Below are 21,534 nucleotides of genomic sequence, written 5' to 3'. Positions count from 1 at the left end.
TACATAGTTTGTGCAATTACAGTTATTTAAATTGAACGTTGAAAGATAATATTGATCATGTTCTATTCTGTAATGTTAATAGAAATCATACACTGTCAGAATAAAAATGTTGCATTTTATGCATGTAACAGCCTATCACTGGCAGTCCCTTATGAAAATGAACCATGGTTTTACTAAAGTGACCATAGTTCAACTGTAGTATTTGTAGATTTGAATCATGTGTAAACAAAAAAACGTATCTGAACCATGTGTAAACAAAAATAGAACCTAATAAGTTACAATTAAGGCGTATTGAATGTTAAAATGCGTTTTAAACAAAGTTAAGTGCTTATCATTATCCATTTTACGCTTAGTAATTTAATAATTTAATAAATTTAATAATTTAAAAGTTTAGTTCAGAAGTATTGAATCGGTATTGATATCGACGATACTGCCTTGAAAAATATCGGTATCGTATCGAAAACAAAATAAGTGGTATCGCCCATCCCTAGTGCAGGATTTGCCCAAAAGCTTTTGTTGAAAGACGGAGCAAGGGGGCGTGGCAGTACTTCAGACCGATGAGCTTTGTAAAAATCGACGCGTTTCAAAAAGGCGGGGCATAGAGGAGAAACAATAATGTACAGTATGTGGAAAATAATGTGTTTTTTGAACCTTAAACCGCATAAACACATTTCATTACACCAAATACACAAAATAATGTTCTTTTTAGCAGCATCATATGACCCCTTTAATAGAATTATAGAAAGACGTGTGAAAGAAAGGTATATCGTTTTAAGGAAATGCACAATTAGGTTTTACAGGAAAAAAGTGTTTACCACGCTTACCTACAAAAATACTATAAGAAACCATTTTATCTTATACAAACGTCGCTCATATGCAGATCGTCGACACGTGTCTCAGAGCATTTGCGCCGTGCTCGCTTAGCGTTCCGACGAGTGCGCAAACCATCTTAAAGTACTTCCGAAGAGCAAGAAGCACATCAGACTCACCACGCACTTCTGCTCCAGCCGGACATATTATTTTGTAATATGAGTATTGGAGGGCTTTTATTTTGGTATTCAACATCAGACAGTTACGGACTGTGTGTTGGGAAAAAACAAGTGGTGCTCGCTGCAGAGCCAAATGGGAGGGGCTAGACCTCTGAAAAAATCGCGTTCGCTGGAAGAGCACTGCATTCAGATCAGTTCTCTGACGGTTTTACCGTAATAGGCCGTTTATGCGCGACCCTCTAAATAACGTGGCGGCTAGATTGACCGTGCTTTTCGACTTGGCGGCTGGCTTGACCGCAGTGACTAACCTGAAGATGAGCACAGCACACATACTAACCTTCCCCGCTCTGCTCATGCTGCTCTACAGTAAGTATATTGATGATGCTTGGATTTCTCATTATCTGACTCTTTAGTTCGTTGTCTGTGTTCTGGACATTTTAAAAGAAAGAAATTTCTTACTATGGGAACTCTTGAGGGGTGAGTTGGAAAATACAGTTCATAACTTTCATGAATAATTTGTATATTTAGGCCTATTTGTTAAAAATTATACTTATTTTTATTATTTTATTTTATTTCTACTCGATTAAATTATTTTTAAAGTGTTAAAGTGCCTTGTAATTAGAATTGGCTATAACACTGAGAAAATGGCATAAGGTTTAAAAGTTATTACAAATAATTATAAAAAAGAATTTGTTTTTATAGTTTTTAAAAATTGAATTAAATGTTTTTTTTATTTTATTTTATTTGTCTATCGACATCAGCTTTGTGAATAGATTTGTTTCAAATTCAAAACTGTTTGATTTGTGTGTGTGTGCTTTTTCAAAGAGACATGGATGCTTTGAGGCTCTGGATTGGGTGGGTGGGGGTCTTGTAAAACACTGTTTACACAAACTTCTCAAACTGCATTTTGAACACATGAGATCCTGAGGGTGATAAAATGTCTGTGAAGAAGTTGTCCAGATCTGAACTTCACTCTGATGTGGCAGGGACCCTTTCATGTCACTGATGCCCCTTGACTGAATCCTTGTGTATTGGTCATTATCATGGAGATTATGGTTACCCAGCATACCATGAGAAATTCTTTATCCCGTCTAGTCTATAGATCCAAATATCTGTTAACCACATGAAGTTTTGCAGCTTATATAAAATGGCATTTTTTTGTTATAAGAATGTATATTAAAATTATGAATATAGCTAAAATGTTGACTTTGACAAAATTGATTGGTTTTATTCTGATAACTTTCATGTTGCAGGCCACTAAGTGATAGTTAGGGTTGTTAAATACCTTGTGGGGTGGGCTGTGATTGTAACCCCAGTCCTCTTCCAGCTGAAGACGTTTTAAGTTACAGCAGCATAGTAGGTCTTTGTATCTCTGGGTAAAAAGACCCTATCCAGCCTTTCTCTCTCTAGTCTCATGAAAGTCAGTTCTTTTCTACTGTTAACACATCCAGTGGACTATAGAAAAGGTCTTGCACAGTCAAAGGAGAGTGTTTTCCCTCACTTTCCCCAGAAGTGCATGTTTTCAGTGTGTGAGGAGGTTATCAGGCTTGATTTGGACTGCCACCCCCCACTACACACAGCCAGACTGTGTCAGAACATCCATCCATTACTTAAATTCCTACACATCCCTGTTCCTGGCACCACCAGAGCGGGGAGTGAGTGTTAGTGAGGTTTCACATTTGAGGAGAAACTCAAATCTGTTCATTCTGAAATCTGTTTACTGTATTCTTCCTATTTACCTAAATATTATATAATATAAGGGGCATGATATATAGGAAAAAAATCTAACACACTCTTGAGTAATCAGTGTCATTTAAACAAATATTCTGGGTTAAATTGAGGTTATGTGCCAGGATTTCAGTTTGTCCTGAACAAAAACTTCCCCCATAGTCTTTCATTGAAAGTTTAATTTTTGTCCGCTATTATAAAAATGCTGTGGGAGGGATTTTTTGTGATGTGTTACAACATTCATGTGTTCATTTGTATATTCCCTCTCCTCCAGTTCCTAGCTCAGATTCTGTTACTGTGACGACAAGCAAAGCCAAAGTGGAGGTACATGAAAACACAAGTAAGATCATTAGTCTTCAGATAATCAGCTTGACATATTTAGATATATAAAAGCTTTCAGACCATATTGATTTGACTCTTCTGTCTGTTCTTTGCAAAAGATGCTGTCCTGTCCTGTGAATTCAAGACGGAGAAAGAAACAAACCCACGTGTTGAATGGAAGAAGAGAGGCAAAGATGTTTCGTATGTTTATTTTGATGGAGATTTTACAGGTACTGTAGGTTGTTGTTTTGCCCACTTTCATATTAATTGCAACCATGTCCCTAAACATGTCCCCCATCTCTCTCATTTGCATATTGCTTTAGATATTTTATCATTTTAAAGGGGAAGTGCGTCATTAAAATGACTTTTGGCAGTAAATTACATTCTATTTGGTGTGTCACATTAGTGAAATTTTGGCCAAAAAATTTTCGCCCACGAAAATTTGCCAATCAACAGTAAATCTGATTGCACCTTAATGTCTTTCAGTGAATATTTGTTTTGTGCTTTCATTACATATATTTAGGGGCCAAGCACCGAAGGTGCGTAAGACACCTATTGTATCTGTTGGCGTTCTTATTCTTCTTCTTTTTCCATTTCTTCCTCTCTTGAGTCTATGGCAGCCCATAGAACTGCTTGCGGGAAAGTTGTGAAATTTGGTACACTGATAGAGGACAGTCTCAACATTAACCACAGCAAACGAAACCACCGTAGGAAATTCGGAAACATAGCGTGAGGAGCAATGCTAATGCCCAATTGCCAAAATTTTGATAGTAAGTGGCAAATAAATGCAAAGTCGGCCATCAGTCATTTTTTCTCTTCTCATATATAAAAATGTCTATAACTCCAAAACAAAATGAGATATTTTCACCAAATTTGACAGATGTATGGGCACACTCTAAGGACACATAAAAAATTTGGTGGGATTGTGCCTCTTAGTGGCACTATAATTGAACAAAACATGAAATTGCCATCTACTACAATAGAGTATTGTGATATAAAATGCTATATTTTACGAATGCATTGGTGTACCGTTACGAAACCCTGTATGTACCATCGAGACAATGACCTGAAAGTACTCAAAAAGTTTTGAGACAGTGCCACCTTGTGGTCAAAAGTTATAATGAAATTTCAAATAAATGCTAATAGCTTTCTGTGAATTTTGCCTATTGTAAGAGACTGGTATTAATAGATTCCTTGGGTCATGCTGAGAACAGAGATACCAATGTTCAAAACCTACTTTTTCGAACTCCTCCTAGACCGTTGGTCCGATTTTCACCAAAATCGAATCATATCATCTTCAGACTATGCTGACAAAAAGTTATGGATTTTGTGTTGATAGACAAAACCGTTTTCACATACCACAGCAACGAATTTGAGGCATGATGCCAAAATGACACTTGAGGCTGTATCTCTGCAATGCTTTGGCATATTGACACCAAACTTTGTGTGTGCCATTGTCAACTCCTACAGAACACACCACATCGATTTGATGGTTGTATTTATGATTTTTCAGACATTTTGACTAAAATCATCCTAAAATGGCTTCAATTACTAATTTCTTCAGTTGGTCTGATGCTTGCTTCTGTAGTGCTTGGCCCCATAATTGCTGCTTGCAGCTATATTTTTTCTTTAAACTGTTCTGACTTTTACTATTACCAGGTTCATTTAAGGGCAGTGCATCCATCAACGGGGCAACAATGACCCTCCGTGGTGTTACACAGAAAGACTCAGGAGTGTATCATTGCGAAGTCACAGCCCGCCATGACAAAATCAAGCTGGGGGAGGTCACTGTCACCCTCAATGTGCTTGGTGAGAATTAAAATCTTTTTAATTATTCGATCTTGTAATCTCCTTTTCATTATTTACATGAATATATGAATGAATGAATATACACCAAAAATATTCATAACTCTCAGTCTTAAACACAACCTTTCTATCACTGACCAATGTAATGCAACTCTGTCTTACATGGACAGTGGCACCACATGCGCCGTCATGTGAGGTCCCAGAAACAGTCATGAGAGGATTTTCTGCAGAGCTCCACTGCAAAGACAAACTGAGTGTTCCCACTGCCACCTACAGCTGGTACAAAGACAACAAACCACTTCACACAAGCAATCTCCCTGAAATCAACTACACCCTGGACCCCAAAACAGGGACTCTGGTTGGTGTAATGCTCATCTCTTTTTTTTTCCCACTGACAAACTTGTATTTTGATAAAAAACTAGATAAAACTGGCTAAAACTGTTAGCCTTTTCCCCTGATAGCTAACAAACGCTGCTTATGTTTGTTTGGCTTTGATGCACTCATGACATGTCAAGCATGATTTATATATACCGTTTCTTTTCCTTTGCTTTTGAGCAGAAGTTCAAGGTGGTGTCAAAATCTGATGAGGGTCAGTATCGATGTGAGGCCTCCAATGGGGTGGGGGCACCCAAAAGTTGTGCAGGCCGGCATATGAAGATAACTGAATGTAAGTTAAGTTCATTTTGGTCTTTTTAAAGGGTCAGAAAAAAAAGAGAAATCAGTTTTACTTGATATTTTGTAATACAGTAAAAGAGTTGAAAATGTAGGCATTTACAGCAAAGTCTTAAAGGTACAGTAGCAGAAAAACCCTTATGTTCTGTTGAGGATGACTATACTGTCTTTGTTTGGGGACCAAGAGAAAAATATTAATGGCAGTAATTAAGTAATTATTTTTCCTTAAAGTTCCTCTGTTTTATCACAAATAGGTAATTTTCAGAAATGCGACTGGCCTCTGCACTATTGTTCAAAGTTTGGGGTCAGTTGAATTTTTTGGGAAAGAAATTAATACTTTTATTCAGCAAGGATGCAGTGATCAGAGTTGAGACATTAATGCATAAATGTACATAAATGTATCACTGTCTGTTTCCATAAAAATATTAAGCAGCACAGCTGTTTTCAACATTGATAATAATCAGAAATGTTTCTTGACACCAGTTAACTTGTAATATTTCATAATATTGCCGTTTCTGCGGTATTTTTGATTAAATAAATGCAGTGATGAGTATAAGGAACTTATTTAAAAAAAAATGTATCAACCTCGAACTTTTGAATGGTATTCTAGTAATGTTGTTTCTGTTTGGGATCATTTTGACCACAGCAAAAAGAGTCAATTTTTTTAGATACCAAACAAAACATGAGGGTTAACTCAAAAGGTCAGAGAGAAAACTGAATTAGTTTTGCCACAAAATCCTTGGCTAACATAATAATTGGACCAAGTGTAAATGAATATCTGTTTGACATGCTCTGTTGCAGTTGAGCTGAACATGCCAGTAGTTATAGCAATAGAAGTGGGAGCGTTCCTGTTCCTCCTCTCGTGCTGTGTTGCCATCTGTCTGTGCTGCAGAAGAGGGTGCTGTTGTTGCTGCTGCCGCAGTGAGTACCACTTTACTCAAACTAACACAATCTAAACAGGCTGTTTAACTTTGAAATATGTCTTGTCCTTATCTTCTAACATAAGTCTCGAATTTACCAACAGAGAATAAAGGAGAGACAAAACAAAGGTAAGTCTTATGCAGTATTTTTAATGCACTCTTTCCTATAAGAATAATACATAACATACCTTTAGAAACAAAGCAGTTATTTCTTTGCACTTTTCAGCAGAACAAAGACCAGCTATAACCCTCCAGATGTAAGTTTCCTATTGATAACTCACTAGTCAAATAGTATAATACTGGCACTAAAGAGATTTCTGATTATAATAATGGCTTGTCTTCATCCCATTGTTCATCTCTCTCCTCAGCCGAGACGCTACAAACATACACAATCCTTTGTGCTATGACGTGTGCACATACTGGACAGTGCTGTGCTAAAAGAAGTGAAGTTTCTTTTGTGTTACTGTAAAAAGCTTTTTATTTTTCAATTTGAGTATTCATTTTTTTAGATAGCATGTAGTATTTTAATTGTCTCATATCTGTTTGACTTCTCACAACTAAGCTTTACTTGTCTCAGGATGTCTCTAAAGTCCTTTAATCATCATACACTCAATGTTTTAGTAGACATGAATCACAAGCACCTTGACTTGTTTCATTCAGAAGTATAATCTGTTGTCTGATGATGGGTATTTCTCAATGAAATGCCACTTGCTTATTAAAGGAATAGTTCACCCAAAAAGATTTGATGCTCTATCAATCATTTACCCTCATGTCCTTCCAAACCTGTATATGACTTACTTTCTTCTGTGACTCAAAAAAGATATTTTGAAGAATCACACACACACACACACACACACACAGTCATTTCTGAAAATATCTTCTTTTATGCTCCACATAAGCAACAAAGCTATACAGGTATGGAACAACATAAGGTTGTGTAAATGATGACAGAATTTTAATTTTAACATCTTTTAAACAAAGATAAAAAATGTGTCTAAGCTAATTTAACTATTTGGTTTAGCTGGTGTGTGGCTCAAATGAATCAGCAGTGTCTCCAAAAACGAGATGTTCTGGTCTTTTGTTACATTAACTGATGTAAAATAAAGTAAATGCAAAATTCACACTCTGCTGCCATATTTATTCCTCTTCTTACACAGATTAAAACACTGTAGCATATATTTTCAATGTTACATAATGCACAAATCAGTTGATTTTTCCAAGTTAATAGTCACATCCAACAGTGTGAGACATTTCATTAAACACAAAATGTCCATAATGCTGGAAACATTTACTTGAAGAGTCACAGCACTGGAATGTCCATCAGCAGGAATAATTCAAATCACTCTTTAGAATAGAATAAAATGTGCTTTAAGTGTGCACAAACACTAAGAATTTGTTGTAGTTTCAAGGAGCTCTGAGGTACATACATACACATATAAGTCAAAATAATAAACATAAAAATACATATAAAAAACCAAACTAACACACATAGATTGAGTAAGATAAAGACATTAATATGTATCTACATATGTATCCATTAATGCGTCGATTTTCACACTTAAGGCACTGTTAAAGTCACCACCTTCCGTTATCTGGTGCTGGCTTTTTTTTTGGCACAAATAAATAACTGTATATATTATGATACATGGTTAAAAACTGCACAGAGTGGGGTTGTATATGTTGCTGTCAGTGGGCAGCGAGGCCTCCTGCTCATCCCCGCCCCCAATGCAGTGTTGACCAAAAACCAGCATGAACATTCACTCAACTTATTAGCACACACACTAAACTATAGCCCGACACCCAGCTTTAGTGCGCAAAACTCCAACACAGCACTTACTGAACGGGATAAAGAGGTACGTCGGGCCGCAATACTAATTAATGTGAGCTAAACGCGGTCAAAAAGGAGTATGTTGCATATGTGTGAGGTTATAAGCGTGTCAGTTTTCCCGCTTTCTGCGCGAGCTAACTGTTAGCATCCTGAGAGGAACAGAGCTATTAGCTGGAGTGCTAACAGAACTGACTGTAAGCCAGCCAGCCCTCTCACGCCCGACTAGCAGTAGGTAAACATACTTGTAAACTTTATTCTGGATAATTTAAAATATATTTGTTTCCATCGAAATATGTCGTTGACGCATATAACTCGTCGCGAAAATCAAACGCGCGTGTTTCCGTAAAAGTTAGCGCGAGTTGTCCGCGCGAGCAGACATTCAGTTCAAGCAGGCGTGTCTTTTGTCAGCATCAGCTAAGCAGCTAACAAAGAGGCCAGGTATACATACATATTCCATCCATGATTGTACATGCCGTAGACATTCTAGTCCGCACGAACCGCGTAATTAAACACCGTGATGTTTCTTCAGTCGCACGGCTGTTTTCGGAAGTCTGTCAGCCGCCGTTACTTCGGCCAGGATTTCCGGCTGCTTTTACATCTGCCCTTCTCTTGTTTTGTTTCCGTTTCTTCCATTTCCGTTTTAACTTTCCAGAATCAAAAGTCTTGATGTGTAGCTACCCCTGGAAGTTTCAGAAGTTTTAAAAAGTCGTCTTTTACGCCCAATTTTGCGGTTATATTGCGAAACCCAAAAGCACTCCAACATGGCAACTGCGTTTGTATCGATTCGCGCGTCGTCTTCCCACCCAGCCGCTGGTGGAAATTATATTAATAAAGCGTTCCCGTTTAAATACACACATTAAAATAATAAATGGATTGAACAAATGGATTGCATGTTTAATAAATACGTGCGTCTCCTGTGTTTAATAAGAGTGCTGATGTGGGGAAAATGCCATGGTGGGCCTGTACTCGAGCAAAGCCTCGGTGTTGCGTGAGAGTTTATTGGACTTCAGAGATTTCTTAGAACGCAAGAGTGCGTTAACCTGACCATGTAGTGACTTTTAGGCACATTTGTATGTTTTGTATTACTTTGTGTTCATTAAAATGCTAAGCATAATGTAAAATTAAGTATTCCAGTTTTTATTTTTAAGTATATACATGTAAAAATAATTAGGTAACACTTTACAATATTATTTGTTAACATTGGTTACCATAAACTAACAATGAACAATATTACTACAGCATTTATTAATCTTAGTTACTGTTCAACATTTACTAATACATTTGATAAATCAAATCTTTTAATGCTCGGTGAACTAACATGAACAGTTGTGTTTATATAAACTAACATTAACAAATATTAATAAATGCTGTAAAAAATTAAAAGGTAAATGAGTCATTGTTCTTTAGTGTTAGCTAATGCTTCAACCAATATTAACAAATGTGACCTTATTGTAAAGTGTAACTGATAATTCTTGTTCACTTTTTTTGTGATTAGCTGCAAAAGAATGTGTCTTTTAACTGTTATATTTTTTTATGTATTTGCTTTGTAGTTGGACAAGGAGTTGAAGGGATGTCAAAAAGTGAGACAGAGGAGATGATTGAAATTGAGATTGATGGACGGGAGAAACAGGAGTGTCTAGAGGAAGGGTAAGTGCTTTTTCATTCTTTCTCTTCCTTTTTTTCCCTTCTCTGTTTGATGTGTTTAGAGGAATCATCTCATTGAGCAATGTGTGTCTTGTGCCTGTGAAATGATCTGTTTCATGTGACCAAATGTCAGGATCGAGGAGCAAACCATCACAGCAGCTGAACTGATTACTCAAGACATTGACATCAATGAGCCAATCGGTGACCTGAAGAAGTTACTGGAGCCTCGTCTTCAGGTCCCGCTGGATGGATATGACATTTGTCTGCAGGACATCCTAGTATGTTCTTTTATATGAATGTAATCTTATTTGAGTGCACTCATTGTATTCATGGATTAAGCTCTTCACTTCCTGACTCTGCTTCTTTCCTCATGTAGTTGCATCCTGATCACAGCCTGTTCGATCAAGGAGTGAAGACAGATGGTACAGTACAGCTCAGCGTGCAGATTGTCACGAAACCGGGTAACAGTTTACAATGATCTCATATTGCTGTTGGACAAATCTCAACTTGTCAACATGCCCTTCAGGCAAATGAAAATCTTTGGGTAGTTGACGTGTCCTGCGAAGTGACGTGCTGTTGTAAACAGCACTTAGCTAATTCTTTTATAATTATTCATGCCGCTTTTATGAGCTCATAGTAATTGAGGGACTACATGAGTATTTGCACTTCTAAAAAATAATCACACCAAGGACCATTTAAAATGAATTAGGGAAGGCAAAAACATTGTTAAAAATAGTGGAAAAACTTCAAATGAAATCACCAGTTACATAAGATATTGTTTCCTTTATATATTCATATAAATTAAATACTAAGATAGAACTTCATTAAAAAAAAGTTATCCGGCAACTACCCATTTACAGCAATAATAAAACATTAATATAAATGTGACTTGCTTGTGGGTTTGTGGTCTGTTTTAGGTGAAGAAAAATTGAATATTCTGGAGATTGTGAAACCAGTGGAGACTGTGGAGGTGGTGATCGATCCAGACGCAGCTGCTGGTGAGGAAGCCCATCTGGTGGAGGATGGACACATGATTGCAGTGGAGCGAGCCACCATTCCTGATGAGACTTCAGAGCAGGTGACCCGCTGGGCGGCCGCATTGGAAGGGTACCGCAAGGAGCAGGTTCGACTGAACATTCCCTATGGTGAGTTTTCCATTGATGTTAACATGTTTCAGAGTTAAATCTAAATATTTAATGGATTTAGTAACAGTGTAGTAGTAGGCACAGATGATGAGTACTATATCACACATACACTAGTGTTCAGAAATTTGGGGTCGCTAAGATTTTTTTAAATTTCACCAAGGCTGCATTTATTTGAACAAAAATACAGTAAAACAGTACTGTAAAAAATACAGTAATACTGTGAAATATTATTAAAAATAACTGTTTTCTGTTTCAATATATTTTAAAATGTAATTTATTCCTGTGATGGCAAAGCTGAATTTTCAGTATCATTACTCCAGTCTGCAGTGTCACATGATCTTTCATAAATCATTCTAATTTGGTGATTTGGTGCTCAAGAAACATTTATTATTATTATTATTATTAGTGTTGAAATATTTTTGTGGAAACCATGATACTTTTTCTTCTGGATTTTTTGATGAATAGAAAGTTCAAAAGAACAGCATTTATATGGAATTAGAAATCTTTTGTTACATTGAAAGTGTCTTTACTGTCACCTTAATCAATTTAATGTGTCCTTGCTGTATAAAAGTATTAATTTCTTTAAAAAAAATCTTACTGACTCCAGAGTTTTGCACAGTAGTGTATGCATTTCTACTAAATAATTTCATACACCATGAAGCCTCAAATGGCAATGAATTGTAAAAGAAATCACAATTGAATTATTTTGTTACAACTCATATCAGATTCACATCTGAATATAAGTCAGGAATTATTTTGGGTTAAGAAATGAACATGTAATACACTTGGTATTATTATAGTAAATTATCAACTTTAAAATATTAAATTCTGTAAATGTTGTAATACATTTTCATTGTCAGAACAGTGCATTTTTACATCCCTAGTCAGTAGCAGTATCATTTAATGAGCTTTATGTGTCTGTCTGTCAGACCCGGTGCAGTGGACAGCAGATCAGGTGATCCACTGGGCAGTTTGGGTTATGAAAGAGTTCGGCATTGAGGAAATGGAGGTGGGTGGCATTCACATTCCCGGCCGCCAGCTCTGTGGTTTCAGCCAGGAGGAGTTCCTCCAGAGAGTGCCCAGCGGAGAGATCCTGTGGAGCCACCTGGAGCTTCTACGCAAGTGTAAGTTTCACATAGGAAAGAGAGTGTGCTCTCCAACTTCTCTATCACAATATTTTTAATCTCTTTAATGCTCTGTGCAGATGTACTTGCGAGTCAGGATCAGGGTCAGGAAGCAACAGTCACCATTGATCAACGTGAGTATCAGTAGATCCTGAATCTTGTCTGTTTTTGCAGTTGTTTCTCTTCAGTTTTATCAACAAAAGCACCTTTTGAGTACCTTCTTGAATAACACATTTTGTATAACCTGCACATGATTTGCTTAAAGGGCAGTTTGTGTCTCTAGGCAACACTTAAGCTTTTCGATGAAAGGAGCATGTGTTGGTCTTCTGGGTAACACAGTTTCTTGTTATTCTCCAGCTGTGCAGATCATTCCTGCCCCTGTGCAGCAGGCCACACCTACAGCCATTAAGGTGATGAAGCACAACAAAACACCCCGAGCCCCCCGTATCTCAGGAGAGGAGCGCAGCTCCCCTGGCAACCGCACAGGTGCATACAAATGTTTATGTGTAAAAGCTCAGGTTTATCAATATTAGTATATTTATATGAAATAATGCATGTAAGTGGTGTAAATTTAGTTTTTAATAATACATTTATTTTTTTGTATAAATTACATCGTTATTTGCAATGAATTAAATTGTCATATAATATTGATGATGATATCAGTAATTCATTTTTGAAATGTAAAATTACTGTTCTATAGTATGGGGCCAGTATAATTTTTTTTTTTTAAAGGAAATGATTACTTTTATTCAGGAAGGACACATTAAATCAACCAAAAGTGACAGTAAAAAACTTTCAGATTAAAAAAAAAAACTATTTCAAATAAGTGTTCTATTAAACGTTCTTTTCCTCAAAGAATCATGAAAAATATGTATCTCAGTTTGTACAAGAATAAGTAGCACAACTGTTTTCAACATTTATTAAAAAAATACAAATAAAATTTGAGCACCTAATTAGCATTTTAGAATGATCAGAATCTGGAGGATAATATGAAACTGAAGACTAGAGTAATGGCTGCTGAATATTCAGCTTTGCCATGACAGAAAAAAGTACATAAAACATATATATATTAAAATAAAAAAACATTTATTTTAAATGGTAATATTTCACAATATTACTGTTTTACAGTATTTTTGATCAAATGAATGCAGCCTTGTTAAGAGACAACATAAAAAAAAAAGAAGAAAAAAAAGACCCCAAATGTTTTAATGGTAGCATACATATTGGTGAAATGTCGGATGCTTATATAATCTAATGTTGTCTTTCATTTTATGGTCCATGGTGGAAGAGTATTTTCCTCTTTCTGCCATTCACATTTAACATCCTGTGGTATGTGTTCCATTCAAATCGCATCTTGTGAATTTAATGGGAGCCATTCCTTAAATTCTGAATTTTGCCAAACCCTTCTGCTAAGAAAAATAAGAATAGACATCTCATATGCAAAACTCTAATAAATGATTGTAGAATTGATTATGATTGTGTTGTGTGTCATCTCAGGTAATAATGGTCAGATTCAGCTGTGGCAGTTTCTTTTGGAGCTGCTGACGGATAAGGACTCTCGGGACTGCATTTCCTGGGTGGGAGAGGAGGGCGAGTTCAAACTCAATCAGCCTGAGCTGGTAGCTCAGAAATGGGGTCAGCGCAAGAACAAGCCCACCATGAACTACGAGAAGCTAAGCAGAGCTCTCAGGTGCGAGTGTATCATTTCGCCTCTCTAGTTTAGGTGCTTTTGGAGGGATGCAGCTAGTATTCAGCAAAAACATCAATGACAACACTAACTCTATCCATCAAATCTCGTCTCCCCTAAACAGGTACTACTATGACGGAGACATGATCAGCAAAGTGCAGGGCAAGCGCTTTGTCTACAAGTTTGTGTGCGACCTGAGGACTCTGATCGGATACAGCGCCGCAGAGCTCAACAGCCTGGTGACGGAGTGTGAACAGAAGAAACTCGCCCGGGTGCAGCTGCACGGTCTCGGCCAGTCTGTCAACACAGTCACGCTGGCCACTGCCACAGGCCAGCCCGTCACCACAGTCACTCTGGCTGCAGCAGCTTTGGAGAAAGACAGTTGAGGAGGGAGTGGCTTGTTATTCCCAGCCAATCAGGAGACAAGTTTAAGATGGGAGGAAACCGGGTTCAACATTTGACTTTGGGCAGGGTGGGAAACTGCGGGTTTGTAAGCAGATGTGCGCTTTGTTGCGAGTGTGTATGTATGTTTGAGCATCCTTAAAATGCTTATAGAGCGAATGTTTGTGTGGATGTGAGAGACAAAGTATAGATGATCACGTATGAGCTTTCAGTTTTTGTACGCTTGTTCTCTGACTGCAGGGTAGCATCGGCTATATTTCCATTGTATATACTCTGTTTTTGATAGCCACGTGGGCAGTGTATTTTGATATTTTCCATTTGTAAAGGATCTTTTCTTTTTTATTTTTGTGTCCAATTCCCTCAAGGTGAGGTACTTTTTACTGTCCACCAGAGGACAATAAAGAGACAGTTGTTTTTTTAATTGCCCTGGTCTTGCATAATGCAGCAGAAATCAAATGCACCCTTTGTTTCTTGTTTGTGCACCAAACACCACATCACAAGGAGTTTGTATGTACATTCAAAACTTTATTAATGGATTAGTGTTGTAGAAAGCTTTTCCCCTTCTAAGCCAATGGTTTGAATAGACATTGAAGGAAAATGTCACAGAAAGAGCTTTCTTTGTTCCCTACTGACCACAGACACTCACCTCAGAGTATCTACTAATCAGCACAACACCAGATTTTAGAGCTAAGGTAATTCTATACAGGAACGTAATGAGCAGTGTGCACTGTGACATAACTGCACAATGTTTGAATTGGTTAATGGCTGTGTCTCATACAATGTATTTTACAACAGTTCACAATTTCCTTCAACATCATGGCACTTTTGAAATAACTATTAAGAGGTCATTTCAAAAGACCGCATGGCATGAATTCATTACATTAATATTTCATATCTACCCGTTCCTTCCTATCTGCTCTGGCCTGTAAGGTGCTATGAGATACTTCAGTGAAACAATAAAAGAGGGGGAGAAGGTGAGGTGTTTCTGTCCCAAAATGTGTTCGTGAATATCACAGACACTGGGGGAAATACAAGAGGGCAAAGTGGGACAAAAATCACACAATCCAAAAATGGTGGCTATTTCTGAAGCAAAATCCCACCAGCACTCCATACCGCCCTTCCCTAATCCCGGCCCCATACCAAATCCCAACATGGAATAAAACTTAATGAGGCAAAAAGGGCCTAGACCCTTCAAAAAAAAAAAAAAAAAATGCAGAGTGCGTAGAACGTTAAAGAACCAAAACGTGGGGTAATATTACACTTCATAATACTATACATACATCTTTTTCCAGCCCCATGCAACCATTTAAGTGTGTGTGGCATGGTCCAAAAGAAATAAAAAGCACACTTTGATTAAAGCATGTCCCTGTGCAGATTTTTTTTCACTTATTTAAAATGGGATCACAAGAATACAATAAAATGTACAATCCAGCTACAATCTACATGAGAGAGGTCAAAGTCTGCGTCTGGATTCAGAAACCATCTCTCTGTTAAAATTGCCATGCACTATATAGATACAGCTAGTTTCTGCCTAATTCAATACATACTACACACAAAATAAAAACCAAACATTCATTTCTTATCTCTGTAAATGTTTTTTTTATACCTTTTTTTTTTTTTTTTCAATGTATGGATTTTTATATATATATATATATATATAATTTTTTTCCAGAAAAAAAAACAAAAAAAAGAAACCCTGAATGAAAAGTTAAACAATGAGTACATTATTCGGCATCTGGTTGTTTGTGGTTGGAGCCTCATGTAGCCAAACACAGCACCGCATCATCTGTGTGCTCAGGAAAAAGGAAGGAGGGAGGAGGAAGGAAACGTGCAAACAAAAAGAGAAGGCGACGTAAGTGCTTAAGGAAGTTCTGGAGGGGAACATAAATGGTCGAGAGAGAGTAGAGAAAGAAAAAAATAAAACTTGATGGTTTAGAGGATCATGGGTAAGTTAGAAGGAAAGCATGGGCAAAGAGAATGCTTCATTCACCAGAGTGCTGTGATGGACAGGCATGGGAGCGCACAGATGGACCAACGTACTGACAGATGGCTGGATGGGCAGCAATGACACATCACTCTTCTGTGCAAACTGAGTGAGCGCTCATTCGATTGGATGAAATGGTCAGGTGATGGAAGCCACTCTCATCTCCATGGTGACAGAGCTGAGCGATAGTGTGAATGAGGGATCAGTCTGCATTCGCTGTCCTGATAGAGTGGGGTGATGGTTGGTGGTGAGGGGGAGTGTGGGGATCTGAAGTGGTTCTTTAGTTCTGCATTTGCTCGAAGAACTTGTAGGTGGGGTTCTCATAGCCGTTCTGCTGCATCTTAGTGAGATGACGTTCCTCAGGAGTCACTGCTGCATCCACCTGAGACAGAAAAAATGAGGTTGTCATTAAAAATGTTTGCTCAGACCTAGACTAAGATTCCCAGCAGTTTATTTATATACTATTAATATTTATTATTTTGACCCATTACTTTTATATTTTTAGTTTTTATTTGAATGTTAAAGTTTCATAAATTGTATGTGCTTTTTTTTTCCATTTAGCTTTTATTTTTTATTTCAGGTTTTGATTTAGTAATTTTAGTATTTAAAAACTAAAAATGTTGCCTAACTGAAATAAAAAAGTTTTCATCTAATAATTATATTTTATTTCAGCTTTATTTCAATACGTGAAACTGATTTTTAATAGTTTTATGCCTTTTTACTGATTAATTTCCATGATATTTTTCCAGACCTTCATGATGGTGGATACCCATAAGACAAATAAATATATATTTTCTGGCCAAAATATATTTTAAATAAATGCTATATATATGTTCTATGAAATACATTTCCAATCTTAGAGTAGCCTACATTTAAGCTAAATGCAAATGTGAATGGAATAACCTACTAGAGATCAAAACCAGATTTATTTTTTATTTTTATATATACAGTAATATTGTAATTTTTTGAAGCAATGTAAACTATGTTGATTTTTATTCACGTAATAGACAACAAATATATATATTTTTTTTTCAAACATGACATATGAATGTACTTCCTTGGATTGAAATATATGGAGGTCAAAATATATTTTTAAATGCTTTAAAAATATATTAATATATTTTAAATGGCCAAAAATATATTGGTAGTGAATATATTTACATTAATATATTTATATATTACATGATATATTCATGTAAATATATTGACATTTTTTATATATTGTTTGGCCATTTTTTGTATAAAAAAATATATTTGAAAATGTAGATTATTTTTTCATACGGGTAATGATTTTTAAATCATTTTAAAAAGGCTGCACTTTCTAGTTGAAAGAGTGATTTCTTTCTGATGAAATGTTTTAGAGCCTGCAGCAGACATTTCTTTTAATATTTTTAATATAATGTACCAGTAATATTTTTTTTATTACTCACAAGACATTTCCCAGTCTACAAATAAAACAATGGTGATAGAAATATATAAGACTTCAAATGCAAAAATCTCTTAAGTCCGTCTGAGATCTTTCCGAGATTTTTCTTTTAAATGAGCATTTTTTTATCAGGCTCCTACGTATTAGTATTAGTAGTATTAGTAATGGCAAAGAAAATGTTATTAGTCAGTTACTGAATGCCTTATTTTCAGAAATGTCCAATGATATTTTCATAGAAGCCTGATAAAAAAAAGCTGATTTGAAAGAAATCTCAGACGGACTTAGAGTCTTCATATGTTTATAACATGCGTCTCACCTCAATAACTCCATGGTGAATGTTAGTGTACTGCTTCTTCCTTAACATAACAAGAGTGATTACGATGACAGTAGCGATGACAACTCCACCCACCATCAGCCCAATGATTGCCCCCTTATTAGAGCCCATGTCTTCTGCAAGGAACATCTGAACACAAACACATTTATTACTTTGTAAAATGTGAAATACGAGATACATATTGTATTTTATCTCTATATATTTTTAGCAAAATATTTGTGTAAATTGTTGTACCAGTCTCTTGTCACGAACATCATAACCAGTGTTGTGCCTTTCCTCAATGTCCAGACGAACCTTTGGAATCTCTACAAACAACCACACATAGGAACATAATGATTAGATATATGATATTAAACAATGGCTGAAAATAACATGTACACACTTACCGGGTCTCGTAGGCAGACCCTTATCTGGAATTGGACGGACATCTACGGGTTCAACTGAACAAGACACAAAAAGCTGTTCAGACTCTTCTAAATGTAATGTAAATGTAGTGTATAGTTGTATATTATTGGTTACTTAATATCCGTTTATGTTGATCATAAAAATGGGCCTTTTAAAAGTTTGCAGTTCAGTTACAGCATTCAGTGTGCAAATGTTTACCGTGGTTGTCAGTGTTGGCCTGGTTGAAGCTTTCGGGGTGGATGAAGCCCAGGCTGTCCTGCTCTGGTGGCAGAGTGTCCAGGGGGGTGGTGCTGTCAGGCAGGTCGGGCATCAGGGCGTCGTTCCCATAGCTCACCCTCATCTTACTCTGGAGAGACGACAGCTGTTGGGTGACTTCAGCCTGATCACACTGAATCAGCAATGCTGGAGAAAGAAAGGATGAGAGTCCTTAATCAGGGCTTTTCAACATTTTTAATGGCAGATTTGAATATAAGATGAAATACATTGTTTCATAGTTAATATAATTTCTAAGCATTCACTACCGTTCAAAAGTGTCACTAAGTTTTTCTTTTCTTTTTGAAATAAATATTTTAGTTTAGCAAGGAGGCATTAAATTGATCAAAAGTATTAAGCAGCACAACCGTTTTTAACAATAATAATAATAATAATAATAATAATAATAATGTTTCTTGAGCACATAATCAGCATATTAAAATGATTTCTGAATGATTGAATGATTGACACTGAAGACTGGCTGCTGAAAAATTAAGCTCTGACATCACAGGAATAAACTAGATTTTATAATGTACTAAAATAGAAAACCTTTTAAATGGTAATAATTTTTTTCCACAATGTCTGTGTTTACTGTATTTTTGATCAAATAAATGTAGTCTTGGTGAGCATAAGAGACTTCTTTCAAAAATATTAAAACATCTTACTGACCCCAAACTTTTGAATAGTAGTGCATGTGTGTTGCAGTTAAGAGAGATGAACAGAGATGATTATCATTTTAATTATGTGCATATTTGTTTTTTATTTCTTATTTTTAAAATGACGTTTTAAATTCTCCCAAACCAGTGGAACCCAGTTAAAAAAAAAAAAAACACACATTCTCCTAAATGATATGTGAGTGATTTAGTGCTAAAAGAGCCACCTCACACTCACCTACTTGGTCTTGGATTTCATTAGCCACTTGTGGCAACTTGTAGAGGTACCCCAAGGACTGGTTCATGCGCTCTTCAATCACACGCAGATGGGTCATCACCTACAGGCCCAAGCGGTCAAAATGAAGTTTGAAGTGTCTACACATTCTATGTCTGAAGTAGGAAAGAACAGCTTGACAATCTTACAAATGGCCGAATCTGAGATGCCTTCTTGGGATCCACCTCTCGCACATGCTCAAAGTGTTTGAGAGTGTGCTGCCTGTCCTTCTGCTCCGCTCGTATGTACTTCTTCAACAGACTGAGGACCTGCCGAGGCTGTACGGGATGGGACACAGGACAAATCAGGTTTTTCTTGGTTAGCGGTTATCCATAACACAGATATTAGATTAGTAGATGAGAGACACTGTGGCAAACAAATGATACAAATTACTACTGTAAACACATTTGTGCAACTTATTCCATTTTGTTTGTAGTTCAGGACTATGGTTGGGTGTGAATACCCGAGGCTGGTCAGACTGCAGGGCGCTAAGGTAGCTTTCCAGGGCCTGACGGCGACGGTCGTTCAGCAGAGCTTCCACTCGTGCCATGTGGGTTTCTACCAGCTGCTGTCTCTCCCCGGCCGCTTCCTTCTCCAACGCCTCCACCTTCTCCTGGAAGCGCTATAGAAACACGAATAAACACAAAGCCAGCAGCCATTTAATCCTGAAGAATAAAATACCACAAGTCTTTCAATCCCCTTGAAAATCCACCCTCCACTTTAATGGGAACTGTATGCTGTACTACTAAATCTGAATGCACTTGAACCGCAACCCTGCTAAGTGCTTTATATAACAGATTCATAAATCGCTACATTATATGAACAATAAATGTTGTTTACTCTTCGCCATTCACTGCTTATGAACCATCAGCCAATATATGCCATTCACAATTATTAAAAGGTTACCTGAATTATGGTCTTCTTATCAGCACGAGGAAGATTCTTCGCCTGTCTCTCTGCCTCCTCCCATTTTCTCATCACCTGAACCAAGATAAGAGAAATGGAAGGACAGAGTTATTGTCACGTTGCACACACACAAGGGACGAGGAGACGCTGGAGAATATGTTGACAGGACTTTATTTGCATGAACCAAGGAACCAAGGGAGACGTTTACAGGAAGACGTTCAACAGCGGACAGAGAACTAGGGACTGGGAACACTTTAAATACACACAGGAGGAGGGGATGACGAGACACACACCTGGGATCCATGAACCATCATGGGGAACACCTGGGACAAATTAAACATGGGAAAGGAACACCTGGGGAGCAAGACACAGACAAAACATGGAACAGAGTCTGACAGTTATCAAATGAATTCTGAACACTTATTAACAAAAACCATGGTACTGCCATGTTTTTGGACATGTACAATGGTAATAAACATAACGTAACATAACATATAACATAACATAACATATAACATAATAATGTAAATACTTAAAAAATGTGTTAATAAATAATTGTTCCTAACTAAATATTCATTTACTATTAATACTATTTTAATACAATTTTTTGAAATACTTTTTCTTTTGTTTTTTTTAATAGAATAAAATGACAAAAACTCTGCTTTGAATGTGTATCTTTAATTATACACTGCCAAGCTCCAAATAAATGGTTGATACATTTTCATGAATCACTTCAAACTGTTAGTTTCACTGAACTGATTCAAAACTCAGATTTAGCTATTTATTTGTGTCACTCAAATTGTTCATATATACAGTATGTTTCATTTTTATGCTTTAAATGTTTTAGTAAAAAACATACAGGTAAAGATTGCTATTTATTACTAAATGTATTACTAAAAATAGTAGTAGTTAAAGACAGATTACGCACACACACACACATTATATATATATATATATATATATATATATATATACAGTGGGTACGGAAAGTATTCAGACCCCCTTCAATTTTTCACTCTTTGTTATATTGCAGC

General features: G+C 36.6%; 4 protein-coding genes across 15 annotated transcripts in view; 2 read left to right on the top strand and 2 right to left on the bottom strand.

Moving 5' to 3' along the window:
- The window catches only part of LOC107695484 (bone marrow proteoglycan-like), a 5,664-nt gene extending 4,574 nt beyond the window's left edge, over nt 1-1,090 (bottom strand). For 3 of the 6 annotated variants that reach the window (XM_016495410.1, XM_016495414.1, XM_016495417.1), the window contains exon 1: nt 990-1,090. The gene's annotated coding sequence lies outside the window, so the exon portion shown is untranslated. The other 3 variants (XM_016495412.1, XM_016495415.1, XM_016495413.1) reach the window with 2 other exon arrangements.
- Nucleotides 1,091-1,180: 90 nt separating this feature from the next.
- LOC107695483 (junctional adhesion molecule B-like) lies at nt 1,181-7,206 on the top strand. Of its 2 annotated transcripts, none has more exons than XM_016495408.1 (10): nt 1,181-1,355; nt 2,992-3,057; nt 3,158-3,268; nt 4,698-4,847; nt 5,015-5,202; nt 5,403-5,511; nt 6,318-6,437; nt 6,541-6,565; nt 6,663-6,693; nt 6,805-7,206. In XM_016495408.1, the coding sequence occupies exons 1-10, from the start codon at nt 1,217-1,219 to the stop codon at nt 6,841-6,843; spliced, it is 978 nt and encodes a 325-aa protein (XP_016350894.1). In that variant the 5' UTR covers nt 1,181-1,216; the 3' UTR covers nt 6,844-7,206. The 2 variants fall into 2 exon arrangements, with proteins under 2 accessions (XP_016350894.1, XP_016350893.1); XM_016495407.1 differs by having other exon boundaries at nt 6,642-6,693.
- Nucleotides 7,207-7,856: 650 nt separating this feature from the next.
- Nucleotides 7,857-15,321, top strand: gabpa (GA binding protein transcription factor subunit alpha). 5 transcript variants are annotated; one of them, XM_016495363.1, is made up of 11 exons: nt 7,857-8,289; nt 9,193-9,294; nt 9,815-9,911; nt 10,042-10,186; nt 10,285-10,369; nt 10,826-11,053; nt 11,983-12,177; nt 12,258-12,311; nt 12,535-12,663; nt 13,675-13,867; nt 13,989-15,321. In XM_016495363.1, the coding sequence occupies exons 2-11, from the start codon at nt 9,216-9,218 to the stop codon at nt 14,248-14,250; spliced, it is 1,467 nt and encodes a 488-aa protein (XP_016350849.1). In that variant the 5' UTR covers nt 7,857-8,289; nt 9,193-9,215; the 3' UTR covers nt 14,251-15,321. The 5 variants fall into 5 exon arrangements, with proteins under 5 accessions (XP_016350849.1, XP_016350850.1, XP_016350853.1 ...); XM_016495364.1 differs by lacking the exon at nt 9,193-9,294 and having other exon boundaries at nt 7,860-8,289; XM_016495367.1 differs by lacking the exons at nt 7,857-8,289; nt 9,193-9,294 and adding an exon at nt 8,296-8,492.
- A 605-nt stretch (nt 15,322-15,926) lies between these two features.
- The window catches only part of appb (amyloid beta (A4) precursor protein b), a 22,343-nt gene continuing 16,735 nt past the window's right edge, over nt 15,927-21,534 (bottom strand). For both annotated transcript variants that reach the window (XM_016495361.1, XM_016495362.1), the window contains 9 exons: nt 20,501-20,575; nt 20,058-20,216; nt 19,744-19,872; nt 19,559-19,658; nt 18,614-18,817; nt 18,397-18,450; nt 18,245-18,315; nt 17,993-18,139; nt 15,927-16,632 (listed from right to left, as the gene is read on the bottom strand). In XM_016495361.1, the coding sequence (XP_016350847.1) occupies nt 16,531-16,632; nt 17,993-18,139; nt 18,245-18,315; nt 18,397-18,450; nt 18,614-18,817; nt 19,559-19,658; nt 19,744-19,872; nt 20,058-20,216; nt 20,501-20,575 (1,041 nt within the window). In that variant the 3' untranslated portion in view covers nt 15,927-16,530. The remainder of the gene's footprint in view (nt 16,633-17,992; nt 18,140-18,244; nt 18,316-18,396; nt 18,451-18,613; nt 18,818-19,558; nt 19,659-19,743; nt 19,873-20,057; nt 20,217-20,500; nt 20,576-21,534) is intronic.

Source organism: Sinocyclocheilus anshuiensis, unplaced genomic scaffold (genome assembly GCF_001515605.1).
Source record: "Sinocyclocheilus anshuiensis isolate Anshui unplaced genomic scaffold, SAMN03320099.WGS_v1.1 scaffold562, whole genome shotgun sequence".
Taxonomy (NCBI): Eukaryota; Metazoa; Chordata; class Actinopteri; order Cypriniformes; family Cyprinidae; genus Sinocyclocheilus; species Sinocyclocheilus anshuiensis.
The sequence above is the reverse complement of the archived record's forward strand: the minus strand, read 5'-3'. Positions and strand labels throughout refer to the sequence as shown.

What these genes read in the sequence shown, in the direction of transcription:
- gabpa (XM_016495363.1), top strand. Translation starts at nt 9,216, where the DNA reads ATGGTGGGCCTGTACTCGAGCAAAGCCTCGGTGTTGCGTGAGAGTTTA. An exon ending in TTTGTCTGCAGGACATCCTA is followed by an intron (nt 10,187 to 10,284) that starts GTATGTTCTTTT and finishes TTCCTCATGTAG; the next exon opens with TTGCATCCTGATCACAGCCT. An exon ending in AAGCTAAGCAGAGCTCTCAG is followed by an intron (nt 13,868 to 13,988) that starts GTGCGAGTGTAT and finishes TCCCCTAAACAG; the next exon opens with GTACTACTATGACGGAGACA.
- LOC107695483 (XM_016495407.1), top strand. Translation starts at nt 1,217, where the DNA reads ATGCGCGACCCTCTAAATAACGTGGCGGCTAGATTGACCGTGCTTTTC. An exon ending in TTTTGATGGAGATTTTACAG is followed by an intron (nt 3,269 to 4,697) that starts GTACTGTAGGTT and finishes TACTATTACCAG; the next exon opens with GTTCATTTAAGGGCAGTGCA. An exon ending in TGTCACCCTCAATGTGCTTG is followed by an intron (nt 4,848 to 5,014) that starts GTGAGAATTAAA and finishes TTACATGGACAG; the next exon opens with TGGCACCACATGCGCCGTCA.